This window comes from Cyanistes caeruleus, chromosome 1 (genome assembly GCF_971803275.1).
Source record: "Cyanistes caeruleus chromosome 1, bCyaCae1.hap1.1, whole genome shotgun sequence".
Taxonomy (NCBI): domain Eukaryota; kingdom Metazoa; phylum Chordata; class Aves; order Passeriformes; family Paridae; genus Cyanistes; species Cyanistes caeruleus.
Genome location: NC_141701.1, coordinates 106,282,242 through 106,295,794, shown reverse-complemented (window position 1 = coordinate 106,295,794; position 13,553 = coordinate 106,282,242). Strand labels below are relative to the sequence as shown.

General features: G+C 42.6%; 1 protein-coding gene and 1 long non-coding RNA gene across 4 annotated transcripts in view; both read right to left on the bottom strand.

Moving 5' to 3' along the window:
• Positions 1-5,619, bottom strand: part of DPY19L1 (dpy-19 like C-mannosyltransferase 1) — a 46,794-nt gene extending 41,175 nt beyond the window's left edge. Inside the window, exons 1-2 of one of the 3 annotated variants that reach the window (XM_086847557.1) lie at positions 5,264-5,619; positions 4,124-4,192 (exon numbers count right to left, since the gene is read on the bottom strand). In XM_086847557.1, coding sequence (XP_086703683.1) covers positions 4,124-4,192; positions 5,264-5,381 — 187 coding nt within the window. In that variant the 5' untranslated portion in view covers positions 5,382-5,619. Of the gene's footprint in view, positions 1-4,123; positions 4,193-4,505; positions 4,872-5,089 lie in introns of those variants that run through there. The other 2 variants (XM_086847549.1, XM_086847562.1) reach the window with 2 other exon arrangements.
• A 460-nt stretch (positions 5,620-6,079) lies between these two features.
• Positions 6,080-13,038, bottom strand: LOC147655804 (uncharacterized). The gene is made up of 3 exons (XR_015275355.1): positions 12,913-13,038; positions 9,374-9,488; positions 6,080-9,129 (listed from the first exon to the last, which is right to left on the bottom strand). It is a non-coding gene; the product is annotated as an uncharacterized LOC147655804 (long non-coding RNA).
• Between the last annotated feature and the right edge of the window lie 515 nt (positions 13,039-13,553).

Genomic DNA, 13,553 nt, shown 5'->3' with positions numbered 1-13,553 from the left:
AGAAATCCAAATGGACCGTGACAACCAGCACAAATCTAATTGAGAATGTAATTGCTAAAAAATTACAGACTCTGCATACAATAATGTTCCATTTGTTCATCTGAAGACTGTCTGCACTGCTGCCATGTAGGTACACAACAAGAGAGGGACAAAGGGAAGAGACAAATGCTGATAAAGCAGTGGGTTAACAGTCTAGGTCTCTGACCTCTTGAGCATGACAAGATCCAGAGAGAACAGGAACCACTCCATTTTGCTTGAGCAGTGCTAACATATGCAGCTTAGCATGGAAGCAAAGCGTGCCTGAGTGAGGGATAATGGGAAGAAATGTAGAGAGACCAAAGTGCACCTCCTAGACTAAAGGTGTCTCACTTGCCCTCCAGGCTTTCTGCCATAGAAGGATCTGGCAGACTAGGTGTCTTTAATCCATGAAAATCTTTAGGTTAATGAAGAACCCTCTTATTCACATCAGCTGTATGGAGCAAACAGAAAGTAGAGAGGACAACCACCCCTCCTGCTTAGACCCAGCTGTGGCCAGAAAGGTGCTGAGCACTGTGTCCCTCCCAGGGGTGCTGACTGGCACACACCTTCCCTCCTTCTGGCACCCAGACACTGATGTTGCCTCTCTGAAGACATGGAATGAGTCACATTGCTTGTTCATTGGTGAAACACACAGCAAGGCCTGCATGCTGATGCAGAATATAGTCTGAGAGTTAGTGAATGGACATTTGTTCAGGCTGTGTGTTACAACACTAGGGTTGTCTGCTTCTGGAAAGCAGCAGGGATAAGAGAAAGAAAACCACCTTTTCATACCCGCTAAATTCATGTGGAATGGTAGGGGATTTAATGTACACTTCACACCCTCATATATACACCAAATATATATATACCATATATACATATATATATTCCACATATTCCTCCAAAACAGAGCCTGGAAGTGCTGCTGACAGTACTTGTTATCGTGGTCACAACAAGGTTCCTAACTGTAGTGTGCTGCATTATGACCTAATTTTAAAATTCAAGTTTTGTATGCAAAGAGAATCAAAGGTGAAGATGGGCAAGACAAAAATAAAATTTAAAAAACCCGAAAGCAAAGCAAAACAAAACAAATTGCCACCGCAAAAAAAAAAAAAACCTGAAAAAAATTCTAAACTAGCTGCTGGTACAATTTAACAACATTGAGCTCATGCTAAACACTCTGCACAGCAGGTGACATGGTACTATACCACACAAACTTCCCTCAGAATTTTACAGCTCCACTTCCATCACTAAAGTAAGTTTTTCAAAGACAAGCCTGGGTTCCAGTTAGAAAATTAAGACCTCAACCTTTCACTTAAAACCTTGCCTTTTTATATGCTTTCTAGAAAAATATCACCAAAATTGCTTGAGGTAAGCAGAACTTACATGTTTTAGAAAAGGTTCAGGAGCTGCAGGGGTTATTTTTGTATTAAGGACATTTATATTAGTTCTCATGGAAAGCTGCAAATGTCTTTTTCAGAAGAGCAGGCATTGATATGAGATGGAATTCCAGGTAAGCACATTAGCTCTACCAGCAATGCAGCAAACTATATTCCATACAAAAAAACCCCTGTGTTTTGCAACAATTTATGGAAAGAAACAGAGCAGACCAGACCTTTCATAGTTATTGCTTACTGAGTAATAGTTACATATGTGCACAAGGCATTATTTCTTTTCTCAGCAACATTCCCAAGATTCCCAGTAAGATTAGATGCTCAAATAGATTTGCATATATACACACAGACCAGCTATGAAAAAATAACAGTTTTAAGACAGATCACATTTTAAGCAAGAATATACAGTAAAGTCCAATCATATTAGTTACCAGTTCATTAACTCAAATTCATGTAGTTCCAAATAAAGAAAATATGCAGTATTTTATTGATACAAATAAATTGTCTATTATTATGGAAATTACATTTCACATCCAGACATACCACTTATTTCATAGAGAAAACAATGTCTTTAAATCTGATTCTTCCCTTCAGTAAATGTTTTATTCAAAGTCAATGCAGCAAGTGTAAATACATTCACAGTTATTTTGGAGAATTTCATATACATTTTCACAGTATCGTTCTATTATAAGTACAAAGTGAAGACCTTTCATAATCACACAGCAATTAATGTTAATTACTCATATTTCAAGAGACAATGGGCTTAATTCATAGACTTCCACTGTAAGACCAAATCAGCATTTTTCAACAGACTGCATTAAGCCTGTTTCTGATGGAAAACATGCAGCTCAGCTCTGTTAAATTACCAGCCTTTGATCTCATTAATGTCCTTACTGGAGAGGGAATGAAGGAGGGGACAGGAAGGGAATACTACAGCCCTAATGCTGTAGACACTTACACAGCTACTATGTACTTGAACTTGCAGATGCCATTTTCTCACCCAGCCTAAGAAACCCTAAAAGCAAAGCATATGATAAGATTTTTGCAGACTAGGGCTATTATGTAAAAACTGATAGATTTCCTATTTTTCCCTGTGCATAATTCTAAGAAAAGCAGTATGAATGGCATATAAAAAGGATTCTAATTCTGGAAATTAAATACTGAAAAATACAGCCATTCATTGGCTTTACTTACCAAGAGAACAACAAATGCTGTGACACTACAATCCAACAGGATGTGAAAGGTACAGAAAAACTGATTAATATTTTGCAAATATCCACAAAGTGACCAGGTAGGAATACAGTGGAATACTGTAAACAATGGAACCCACAAGCATCGACTACTTCTGGAGCTTAGTCAGGTTGCTACATTTTGAAATTCTGTGCAATATAGTAAGGATGTCTTCAGGAATAAGGCCCCAAGTCAACAGTCAATATGGAAAAAAAAACCCCAAACAACATAATAGGGTGAAGTGTTGTATAAGAACATCCTTGAAAGTCTGACAACTTTACTGCTACACATAAATTTGAGATAACTCTTAAGAGAAAAAAATTTACACTCTACAATTAAACTACTTCCAGCTGTGGGATCCTCTGTTTTTAAAATATGGGCCTTAAATCTTAAGCAAAGCAACAACAAAAATTCAAAGTCCCCTAAACTCACCTTTAATCATAACCAAATCTCACAATCAAAACTCACTATTTCATATTATGTATATGTACAATCTTTGCTACTGCAAATACTGTATGTTAGTAGATACTTTGCTATTAAAATTTTACTCCAATTGAAAAACTTCCCTGAAATATTTAATAGGTTATCTGGATTTCACAGACAAATTCAAATTACAAAAATTATAAAGCTCTCTCCCTAATCTACTCTTAATTTCAATCAGAGGAAAGCATTTTTCAATTCTGACCACCATTTTAGCATTTCTATGTCATTTAAGTAACTACGAGTCTAGGAAATGCTGAATAAACAGATTTAAGCAAAGCAATTCAGGAACGCTTTATTCATTAATTAGTTTGTAAGCTAAGGGCTGTTTCCCTGCTACTACTTTGCAATGTAATTCATCAAACTGAAGAAACTCCCTCCGGCAACCAGGACTACTGGTGATGTGATTAACAGTACCAGCATCTTTACAATACCCTGACAGTCTCTGCTAAAATACCTTTCAGGGTATACCTAATGCTGCATCTGACAAATATGCTATTACTTAACATTTGTTAACTTTAGGAATGCATCTCTTTGCAAATACTTAAGCTGGTTTTTTCAAGACTTTAGCCATTTCATTATTTACTTAAAAATATTCCCAAAGATAGTAACATTCGAATTTACATCCCTCTACAACTGTATGTACTTCCACCCACAATTCATCCCAAACAAGCTGTTGCGATTACATTACTTAATAAGAGTTGCTGCCTTTTAATTTTTACCTTTTTTCCTAGAAATTAATGACTCGACAGAAGAAATCCATAAATATCTAGATTTTTTTTTTCCTATAAATATTGTGATAGCACATAAACTGCTACAGTAACAGCTTTACAAAAGTTACCAGGTAGGAAGGTATCTCCTGTCCCTTTTCAACATCACCTATGTTATTTTCTTTTTTCCGAGTTGTGTTTCCAAATATATTTTGATACGATCTACAATTCCAGAGAAAGAAAGGTAAAAAGATTAGTATTCCACCCCCACGATGTATTCCTTCTACTTACCCAGAAGGAATGTGAGCCATATCTTGCTATCAGCTTTTGTGATGAAGGCCTTTCTGTCGACAACAAATACTGCCAAAAGAGCATATAAGCATCACTTAAGCACAGCGTCTACAAAAGGAAATCTGAACTCTGCAACATTAGTTTTACGTAAAAAATCTTGACTAGACCTCAAAAATGCTGGAACTTCATACAGCAAGTCGGTAACTACACATAAAAGCTTTAAACATCACAGACAGACTACTAAAGTGACTATATAAATAATCCGGTTTTTAATTTCTGAAATAACTTTTACGGAATAACTTGTCAAAAGGGAATTTCTACATAGTTGTATTACTGGCAAATTTGCTCAAGCAGAAAGTCAGACTTTTAAAGAATACACAACCTCCCATGCTTTCCAGCAGAAATAAGCTGGTCATGCCAGCACCGCAAGCTGCGATAGTCAACACCACCAGACAGGCTGTTTTAACAAGAGTTAGTTACACAAACAGCATCTTTCCCCACTTCTCCCCCAAAGGATGCTGAAGCGGTAAAAAGCCCTTTCCCTTTCCCTCGCCCCCGTTTCTCGCCGATCCCTGTGTGGGTTTTGTCAGCTTTTCTCTCTCTCTCTGCCGTCCCCGTGCTGTGAGAGGCTGGAGCACGGGCCCGGGCAGGGCGGGAGCGCGACCCCGCCGCCGCTGCCCCGGGCAGCGCCAGACACCGCCCGCCTCCCTCCTCCCTCCTTCCCTCCCGCGGGAGGGACCTTCCCGCCGCCGGACCCCCATCGCCGCTTCCCGGGGAAAGACGTCCCGGCGCTCCCCGCCAACAGCCACCCCGTGCCACGGGGCAAGGCTACCGCCACTTGCAGGAGACAGGGACGGGAAGCGGCGCTCAGCCCCACCGCACTCCCCCCGGGAGGAAGGGCTAGCTCCCATCCCAGCGGGGGCAGAGGGAGCTGGGAGGGCGCAGGGTTCGGGGCAGGAGCCTCACCTCGGAGCCGGTCTCCGCAGACGCGCAGGAGACTCAGGGGGCCGCGGCCCAGCACGTCCCGCTCCCCGTCCGCCGCGGGCCCCTCCCGGTAGGGTCCCCGGGGGTCGCCCCTGGCTCCCCGCCGGCCGCCGCCTCCCTTCCGCATGGCGCGGGCCCCGCCGGAGACCTGCCTGCCGGGCGAGTGCGGCCGGCGGCCGCGGCTGGGGCTGGCGCCCGGCGACTGCTGCTGCTGCTGCTGCCCGGGCTTGAGCGGCGGCGACTCTTTGTTCCTGCCTCGGCTCGGGACGACCATCTCCGCATAGTCCCCGCCGGGGCCGGAGCGCCGCGCCGGAGGGGAGGAGAGCCGAGCCGAGGGGGGCGGTGCTCAGCGAGGAGCTTCTCCCGCCCCCTGGCAGGGCCCGGAGGCCACGGGGCGGAGCCGCAGCCGGCGGGCTCGTAGTAACGGGGCGAGGGGGCGGCCGGTCCTCGCTCGGCCGCCGCCGCCGCCGCCGCCCGCTCCGCCCGGCTGGACACGTGGGGGCGGGGGCGGCGCTGCCGGCGGGGCGGGGAGCGGCTCCCGCGGCCCCCGCTCCGCCCCGCCGCTCACGGACGCGCCGGAGCCCGGCGGGGGGAGGGAGGAGGAGGAGGCAGCGGCGGAGGAGGAGGCGGGAGCGGAGGCGGGAGCGGGGCTCTTCCCGCCTGCTCCTTCCCTCTCCTTTCTGAGGGACGGCTGCGGTTCTCCCGGCGGTGCCCGTGCGGACAGGCCTGCCGTGCCCTCGGCGCTGCTGCGGCCTCGTCCTCCGACATCTCTTGGTGTTTCGCTCATTTGCCTTTCCCGTTCCCGGGCCGTTCAGCTTTGTAACATCGTCTGCTTAAACTGAGTCCACCTCAGAAGTGCCCGGCACCCCTCCCCCTGTCCAAATTCCCAAAATTACAACTCTCAGAAGGTAAATTGTGTTACTGCTATGTTCTATAAGGTTTCCGCACCACAGAAAACACTTCCTTGTCCTGCTTCTTGTTCTGGAATTTTATTGTGGTTTTGCCTTTGCAATGCGGCCTTTTCGCTCATGAGCACCCTGCAGGTACAGCCAAAGCCTTGCTTTGGGTTCAGAGGTTAAAAGGCCCCGTTGCACATAAACGCCCTTGAGACATGAGGTGTTTCATGACTTTTCCGGAGCAGTTCTCTTCAGGAGCTCTTAGTAGCAATCCCTGAAGCTCCTACTCTAATTACTCCTCTTTGAAGAGTGGTGAATATAGAGAACAACTGTGGAGCAAGACCCAGCTACAGCAAAGCCGTTGTTCCTCCTCCTCCTTGTGCTCTCAGCACAGAACAGTGCTCAGGCAGTGCCTCATCCAATAGGGATATATTAATAGATCAATATATTAATTTAATTACTACTTTTTGATAATATTGATTAAATATAGCAGAGTGTACCTCTTCAGTAACATCAATCTCTCCAAACAGATCAATTTTGCTCCCTCCTACTTGGCCTCTTCTTATTTTTCTCTTTCTTGACTGTACATGTTCCTTACCTCCCAGGTGCTCCTCACTGCTGCCTTCATGTTTTTCTTTATCCCTCTGCTCTCTTCATTTATTTTTTTTTTGCTCCCAAGTTTTCTATTTGAGTTCTCCATTCAACTATTTATTTTTCCTAGCCTTTCCACTCTTTTCCTCTGACATAACATATGTAGGTTTCCTCTAAAATGTTTACAGCCTCTTTATGTCCATCTCCTTTCCCTGATTATTTTTATTAATCCTATCCTATGAAACAGAAGGTTTGAGTCTGTGGCAAACACTGGACTAAGCATTAAAAAAAATTGTTTAGCAGATATATAACTGGCACTTTGTAAGCACAGGAAAGTAATTTTGGTTCAGATTCAACCACTGAGGCAATGGAAGGAGCAGGATGGCTTTTGCTGTCTTTGTGCTAGTAGTAAGGCTGCTTACACCCCAATAAAGGTGTAAAGATACAAACTGGTACTAAACAAAGTCCCTGTGGGACTGACAGAAATCCTGTGTGTCCACAAGTTCTCTTGGCCCCATATTTCTTTCCTTGATGGGGGAGAATCACTACTCATTTGTAGCTGTTTTGGGGAAGTAACTGCAAAGGACATGTATTACACTGATCTCAAAAAAGCAAGCAAAGAAGAAATACAATTTTTCATATAAGACAGCCAGTCTCCTGAGTACCCAGGCTCTTCTTCCAACATGAATTATGTGTGGCAGTTTCATATTGCAAGAAACATTTATCTGTGCTTATTACATACTAAATATAAATAAAGGCATAAAAGGAACACCCTTCAAGTGTTTGAAGACTACATACTGTTTTCCCCGCCTGCTTTACAGGAGAAAAAGTCCCACAATCTGTTCTTTTTTGTATTTGATTTTAATTGAGTAGCCTTGTTATAAATTCAGTAACCAAAGGAGTCTATTGTTGCTGTCTGAGTGATTGAAGGGTGCAGGCTCCAGATAGAGTTTTCTACATAACCAGCACAGGAAAAGAGCAGTATTATATGTTCTGCTGATTTTTAACTCCTGTAACCTATATTTCAATTTTTGCCAAAATCGATAGAGTCATGGAACACTTAGAAACTTGAAGGGCTGATATTATTAAGGTTCATAAAATAGCTCTGGAATGGCTCAGCCGTTGAGATTAACTGGGCCTGCTCCAGCCTGCAGCAGATCAATTACCTTCAGGCTGTTTTCTCTTAATAAAACTCTTCAGGCAATTTATTTCAACAGGTACCACCCACAGAACCTGGTTACAAAGGCACATACTACTAAATAATTCTAAAGGTTTAAAAAGTTACTGTAAGTGTGCAAAAACAGAACATCACATTCTTAAATGTAAAGGTGCCCATCTTCAGCAGCCATGACTTGCTGCAGTAAACCTCCAACACTACTTCAGAAGAGCTGCAGTAGAGCAGTACACCCCTAAAAATAAAATGACATTTGTTTCAATCTATACAATACAAGTAGTAAGAAATAAAGCTTGGGTTTATATCATCACAGGAATTGCATATTTTTTTGGGAAGTGCTATGTTTAATATCCAGCATCATGTTTCAGACAGTGTAGCTCATTACTGATCCTGCACGTCACAGCGAAAGGGTGATTCCAATAAATCAGAACATATCTTTCTGCTTGTAACAAAAAAGGAAGAGAAAATAAATTCTGTTTCTCAACTCTCAAGGGTGCTGAAGGACATACACAAGTACATAGGAAAGACATCATCTTAATCAGATTTTCCTAATTTATTTTGTCCAAGGAAAGCAAAATCCATAAGATGTGGTTCCATAGTTTTCTGCTTTTCCAGGACAAGGCACATTCTGGAACACAGGATTTCTGTTTCCTCTAGGTCTTCTCTATCTCTTTGCTCACGCATTTTCTATGATCACTGGACTGTCTCTTCATATTTCCAAAGCACTGTGACAGATATCAGCAATCTCATCTGGATAGTGGTTGTGACACATTGCCAGTGGAAGTAATTTACAGTCCTCAGGAATAAGGCCCTGCTAGTGAAGCACATTGGCCTTGGCAGTTCCTATATATTCTCAAACAGTATTTGTTCCTCAGGATGCTGGGTGGGCACATCTCATCATCAAACATCAAGAGCTTGCTTTCCTCTCCCCCACTCATTCTCATCTTCTTTATTGTTTCATTACACCAGTTCTCTCTTTGTCTCTTGCCTCAAGTGAGACCTTCACTTTCTAGGTTATTACCAGTACCATCCCCTTCTCTCTTCAGTCACCTTCAAGGTGTTCTGATAAGGGTGCCTTTAGAGATTCCTTTTTTCTGTCTGTAATGATGTTTCTGCTTTGTTCCAGCGGCACTGCCTCAGAGCATATTCTGCAGATTTTGTGACAAGGCTGCCGTTTCCACCTACCATAGGGCTTTGCTTCTGTGAAGTTTCTGTTGATCCCCCACACTTTCACACGTTCAGCAGCAGACTTAATAATAGCAGGACTGCATTGTAGCAAGTTGGGGAACTTCAGGCTCCCTTTCCTTGGTTCATTTAATCCAAGGTTAGCATTCAGTGAAGGCATGTTCTAGAAAGTGTGGCTGTTCAGAAAACCATTGTGTGACTGCTGTGTGGTTCCATGTACCCAGCCTAGCACTGAATGTGCCCTTTTGAGTGCTGACAGCGAGAGAGCTGCAGCAATGTGGAGCTCAGAGCCTCAGGTAACTAGCTGGGATGTTGGAGCGTTTGGAGCTCCACGCCATATGGCCGTATGGCCATATCTGACTTAACTCATTATTTATACTACTTGAGCTTCAGTCACACAGCAGACAAATTCTTACTTACAGAAAGAGTTGGGACCTCTTCTTGTGAAGACCAGGAGTGCAGGAGACAAAGGAGTCCTGTAAGGCAGAAGTAAAGACGCAGGATTGCCATTGGAGTTTGTACATGGAGGAATTTCCTAGGGAGAAACAAAAACAGCAGAATGCAGTGGCAGACTATCATAGTGTGTACCCTGTCCTATTTAACAGTTTTGTGGGACCAGTTCACCTTCTGCAGGATACAAATATCCTCCCTTGAGCTAACCCCTTTAAACATACATTACCTATATTCTGAGGAGGGGAAATTATGCTCCTGGTAGGTTACTAATCTGATCTCTACTTGCACATGTCTGTTCTTACGTATCTTTACTCACTTTTAAAGTTGTAGTTGCATTTTAACTTTTATATATATATATATATATATGTAAAAATATGTAGAACTGGATTGTCTGTGTCTGTATGGCTAATTGCTCATACAAGCAAAACCTTATTTCTACTAGAACCAAATAAGAACAATTTACCTAGTTTGTCTACCCTGGCAACAACAACAACAAAAGAAACAAAAAATCACATATTTTGGAGAGATCCTGAAAGCCCTTCTTCCTTTGACACAGAAATTATTTCCTTTGTTTTTGTAATGTTGATTATAAGTCTCAAACTTCCTGCTGCCAGAATAACACTGAAGAACATTAGTGACTCAGAAAACTTAATTAGTCTCCACCAGAGTTCTTCTTATTTCTTTGCTTCCAGTTTCCAGTACCACATATTCATGCTACCTTAAGTGCTTCCCTGCAGCTCTGAAAATAAATTAGTTTTAAAAAAAAAGGACTGCTAAATACCCTGACTTCAGGAAAGAAATTAAATACACTGAGAACCTTTTAAGCAGTTCTAACATATTTCCAGTTACCCTTCTTTCCTTGCTGCAGACAGAACAATGAAAGCAGCACACGCATTCACTTGCTCTATTGACCAGCTGACGTGGGAGATTTGGCAATGTCCCTTCCTCAGGCTTGGAATGGGATCGTCTCCTCCCAGTTGAGGCCTGGAATGTTTCTGTAATTCTTCACTGTTCTGAGGACTTTTAACTCCCCTGCATGACATAATCTCCTTTCAGATTTCAAAATTAAGATCTCTTGCTGTACACTCCACATTCTTATTGCGTGGCATTTGGCCGCTGTGAGTAGTCATGCTAATTTGGCATAGATGCCATGATTCACAGCCACAGCAACTGCATCTCATTATGCTTCCATTTGGAGGAGCAAATTACCTGTTAACGCAGGAAGTTACCTGAGGACCACAGAACTCAATATTTACAAGCAGAAGTGATGGATCTGGTTTCCCCTAACCTGATTTACTAGCCACGGTGGTTTTACTTAATTTTTTATGGAGTCGGTGTTTATCTGCTGTGTCTCTAAGTAGCAGCTGCCAAAAGATGCATCAGAGAACACGGAGGAAACAGCTTGCAGCGACAAGCAGAAGCTAAGTGATAACAGCAGAACAGGACCATATGAACATGGGCTGAGTTACTACGATATTTCATGGCAGATGCTCCCTGCGTGAGATTGAGAATATAGACACCACTTATGGTGGAAATACAGGAAGGTCAGCAATGGACTTAGAAGCAGGAGAAAAGCAATGATCTGGAAGTGCTCACAGAATAGTTTTTCAGTGAACAACTGGCAGAGCAGCCAGATGTGAGAAACAGTGGGGCTCTTGAAATATGTTGCCATGTTGTAATCAGTGTATCTGCATTGGTGGAGATTTACTGGCAAATCTGTTTTGGCAAGAGAAGCTTGTGGACCACTGTGTAATACAAACAGCTGTATCAGAAACAGCAGCAGCTTGCCTGTTCAGATGTTAGCAAATTTATTTCTGCTTCACACTTTACTTGACCTGATTTTCATTTTGGTGGGAATTCCAGAATGTGCCTTTCTGCCCTGGTTACTGGAGGTAGAGAAGAAGCACATTAAGACAGTGATAAAAAGATAGAAAGATAGCTTTACCTCTGGCAAACTGAGCAACATAGCAGACAAGACAAGACAAAATAATCCTACACATCAAACACCCCTTAAATGACAAAGTTGTGGCTTGGGAATGCTGTTTGCTTCCTGCATACGAGTGAGAAAGGGCGAATTCTTTATGGCAAGCTGATGTGACTAACACAGTCACTTTGAGGACTGCAGGGCATCCTTTCCTGGTAAATCTGGTCTTTTCGCTAAACACCTTATAAAGACGAGAAAAAAAAAAAAAAGATACTTAGCCTACAAACCCTTTCATCTATACCCATACAAAACTAAAAATGTGATACAAATTTTACACAGAAAAATTTTGACAATGGTACTTGGAGTCCCTGTTGGTGAATAAAAATAGTAGTTGCATCTCCTCATCTACTTCCTCACCTTTTCAACTTTTTGACAGTCTGTCTCAGAGCATGATCCTAAATACTTCATTATACATTCTTAAACTTCGTTAAGAATAGCACCCAACTCAGGCTTTAAAGACTGTGTTCACAAAACATTAAGATATGTCACAGTGTCAAGCATCTTGATGAAATTTATCCCTTTTCTTCAGTTCTCTACTGTGGAAGTTTGTAGTGATCATTCCTTTACACCATCTCTAAGTCCAACCCCTCCTTGCTTTTTGACGTTATTTCTCTAGTCTCTAGAACTACTAAGAAACAAACAGAGCTCTTTTTTGGTTGGAATAGGGCATTTGTCTGATCAGCTGTGCTCACAAAAAGGCTCAATTACAGCCCGGTCTGAAGCTTATTTTTGAGGTCATAGTGCCCTCTACTGTCCAATGCATCCTCTCTGCTGCCGCATCATCATCATTAAAAACACCAGCAGGTAAAATAACACGTTCATTTGTGTTTCAGTATACCCGTTCATCTAGGCTAGTAGGCCAAGTCTCGAGTTGTTTGATTGATTGAAAAGAAAACGGATTGTCCCGGCCATTATAATTTCTTGCTGACTCTAATACTGCTTTGTCAGAGTTGCTGGTAATTAAAGTTAAACCACTGATCTATGCAGATCTTGAATCACACCTGACTTGTAAATGTTGAGTAAGTCTACATAAGGAAGCACTTGGAGATGCATGCAAAGTAAGAAAAATCAGGCCTGTGTTTCAAGTACAAATTGTAAATACCTCTGCCACAGATTTGTATTGCTCCAGGTGATCATTCCAGCTCTGCAGATACAAATTACCTGTTACATACAGAGGTGTTCTTTACAAGCTCCTCTTCAATTTGTGTTTGCCTTCAGTCTCTCCACAGGTGGTGTGTGGCAATGTAGGCAGTTTCACTTCCCTGTGAGTGTTGCCTGGAGCACCACAGACTGTCCTGGGAGAGAGCCTGGGACCATTCCTGCTCTCCCACCTACCATTGCTCACACCACAGACCCTTGGTGACACTCCCTCTCTCACAACAAAAGCCCTACTTACATTTACAAAAGGCATGGACTTCTCTGCCCATTTCATCCCTACTATTAGAAAATCCTACTTACTTTTGATGTTACCAAAAACAATTCAAAAGAAGTATCTATAGGCAACAAAAATCTCTAGCCTTACCCACTTCTCAGGAAGCATGCAGCTGTTATCACCGAAGAGATTATGTGAGGGAAGGGGAAAAGCTCCTTCTAAAATATACTGCTTGTTTCAAGTTCTCATTTTCTTTTTAGTTTGACAGAACAACTCATTATGCTCAGACAGCTGCAGCTGACTTACTGTTTCACAAGGCAGGTGCAACCACTCCAGTTCCTCAATGTGCTACAACTTGTTTCCCAGTAAGGGATCTTGTAGCATGGCTCCTGTGGCATGACACGTGGGAGTTCAGAGGATTTCCCTTCCAGACAGATTACATTCATGATATGATATGTATCAAGGTATATATTGGCAATGGGCTGAAGCCTGAATATAGGATGGCATTCATTTTCTGCTGCTAGCCCCACAGCAAAAAGAGGAGAATTCACTAAACAATGCACTTTCAAGTGTGCACATACAAATGTATGTGTTTTCATGCACGTATATATAAAAAGCATCTATGAAATACTATGAAATATTAAAAATCCTGCGCTTCTGGGCAAGGAAGGCATATTTCACAAGACAGAGCTGTCTTTAGCCATTTCTCCCATGCAGCTGTCATGTCATAAAGTCACAGAAAATTTCATTGAGTAGAGCTGTGCTTCCAGAATGAGTCTCGGGGCTGCATT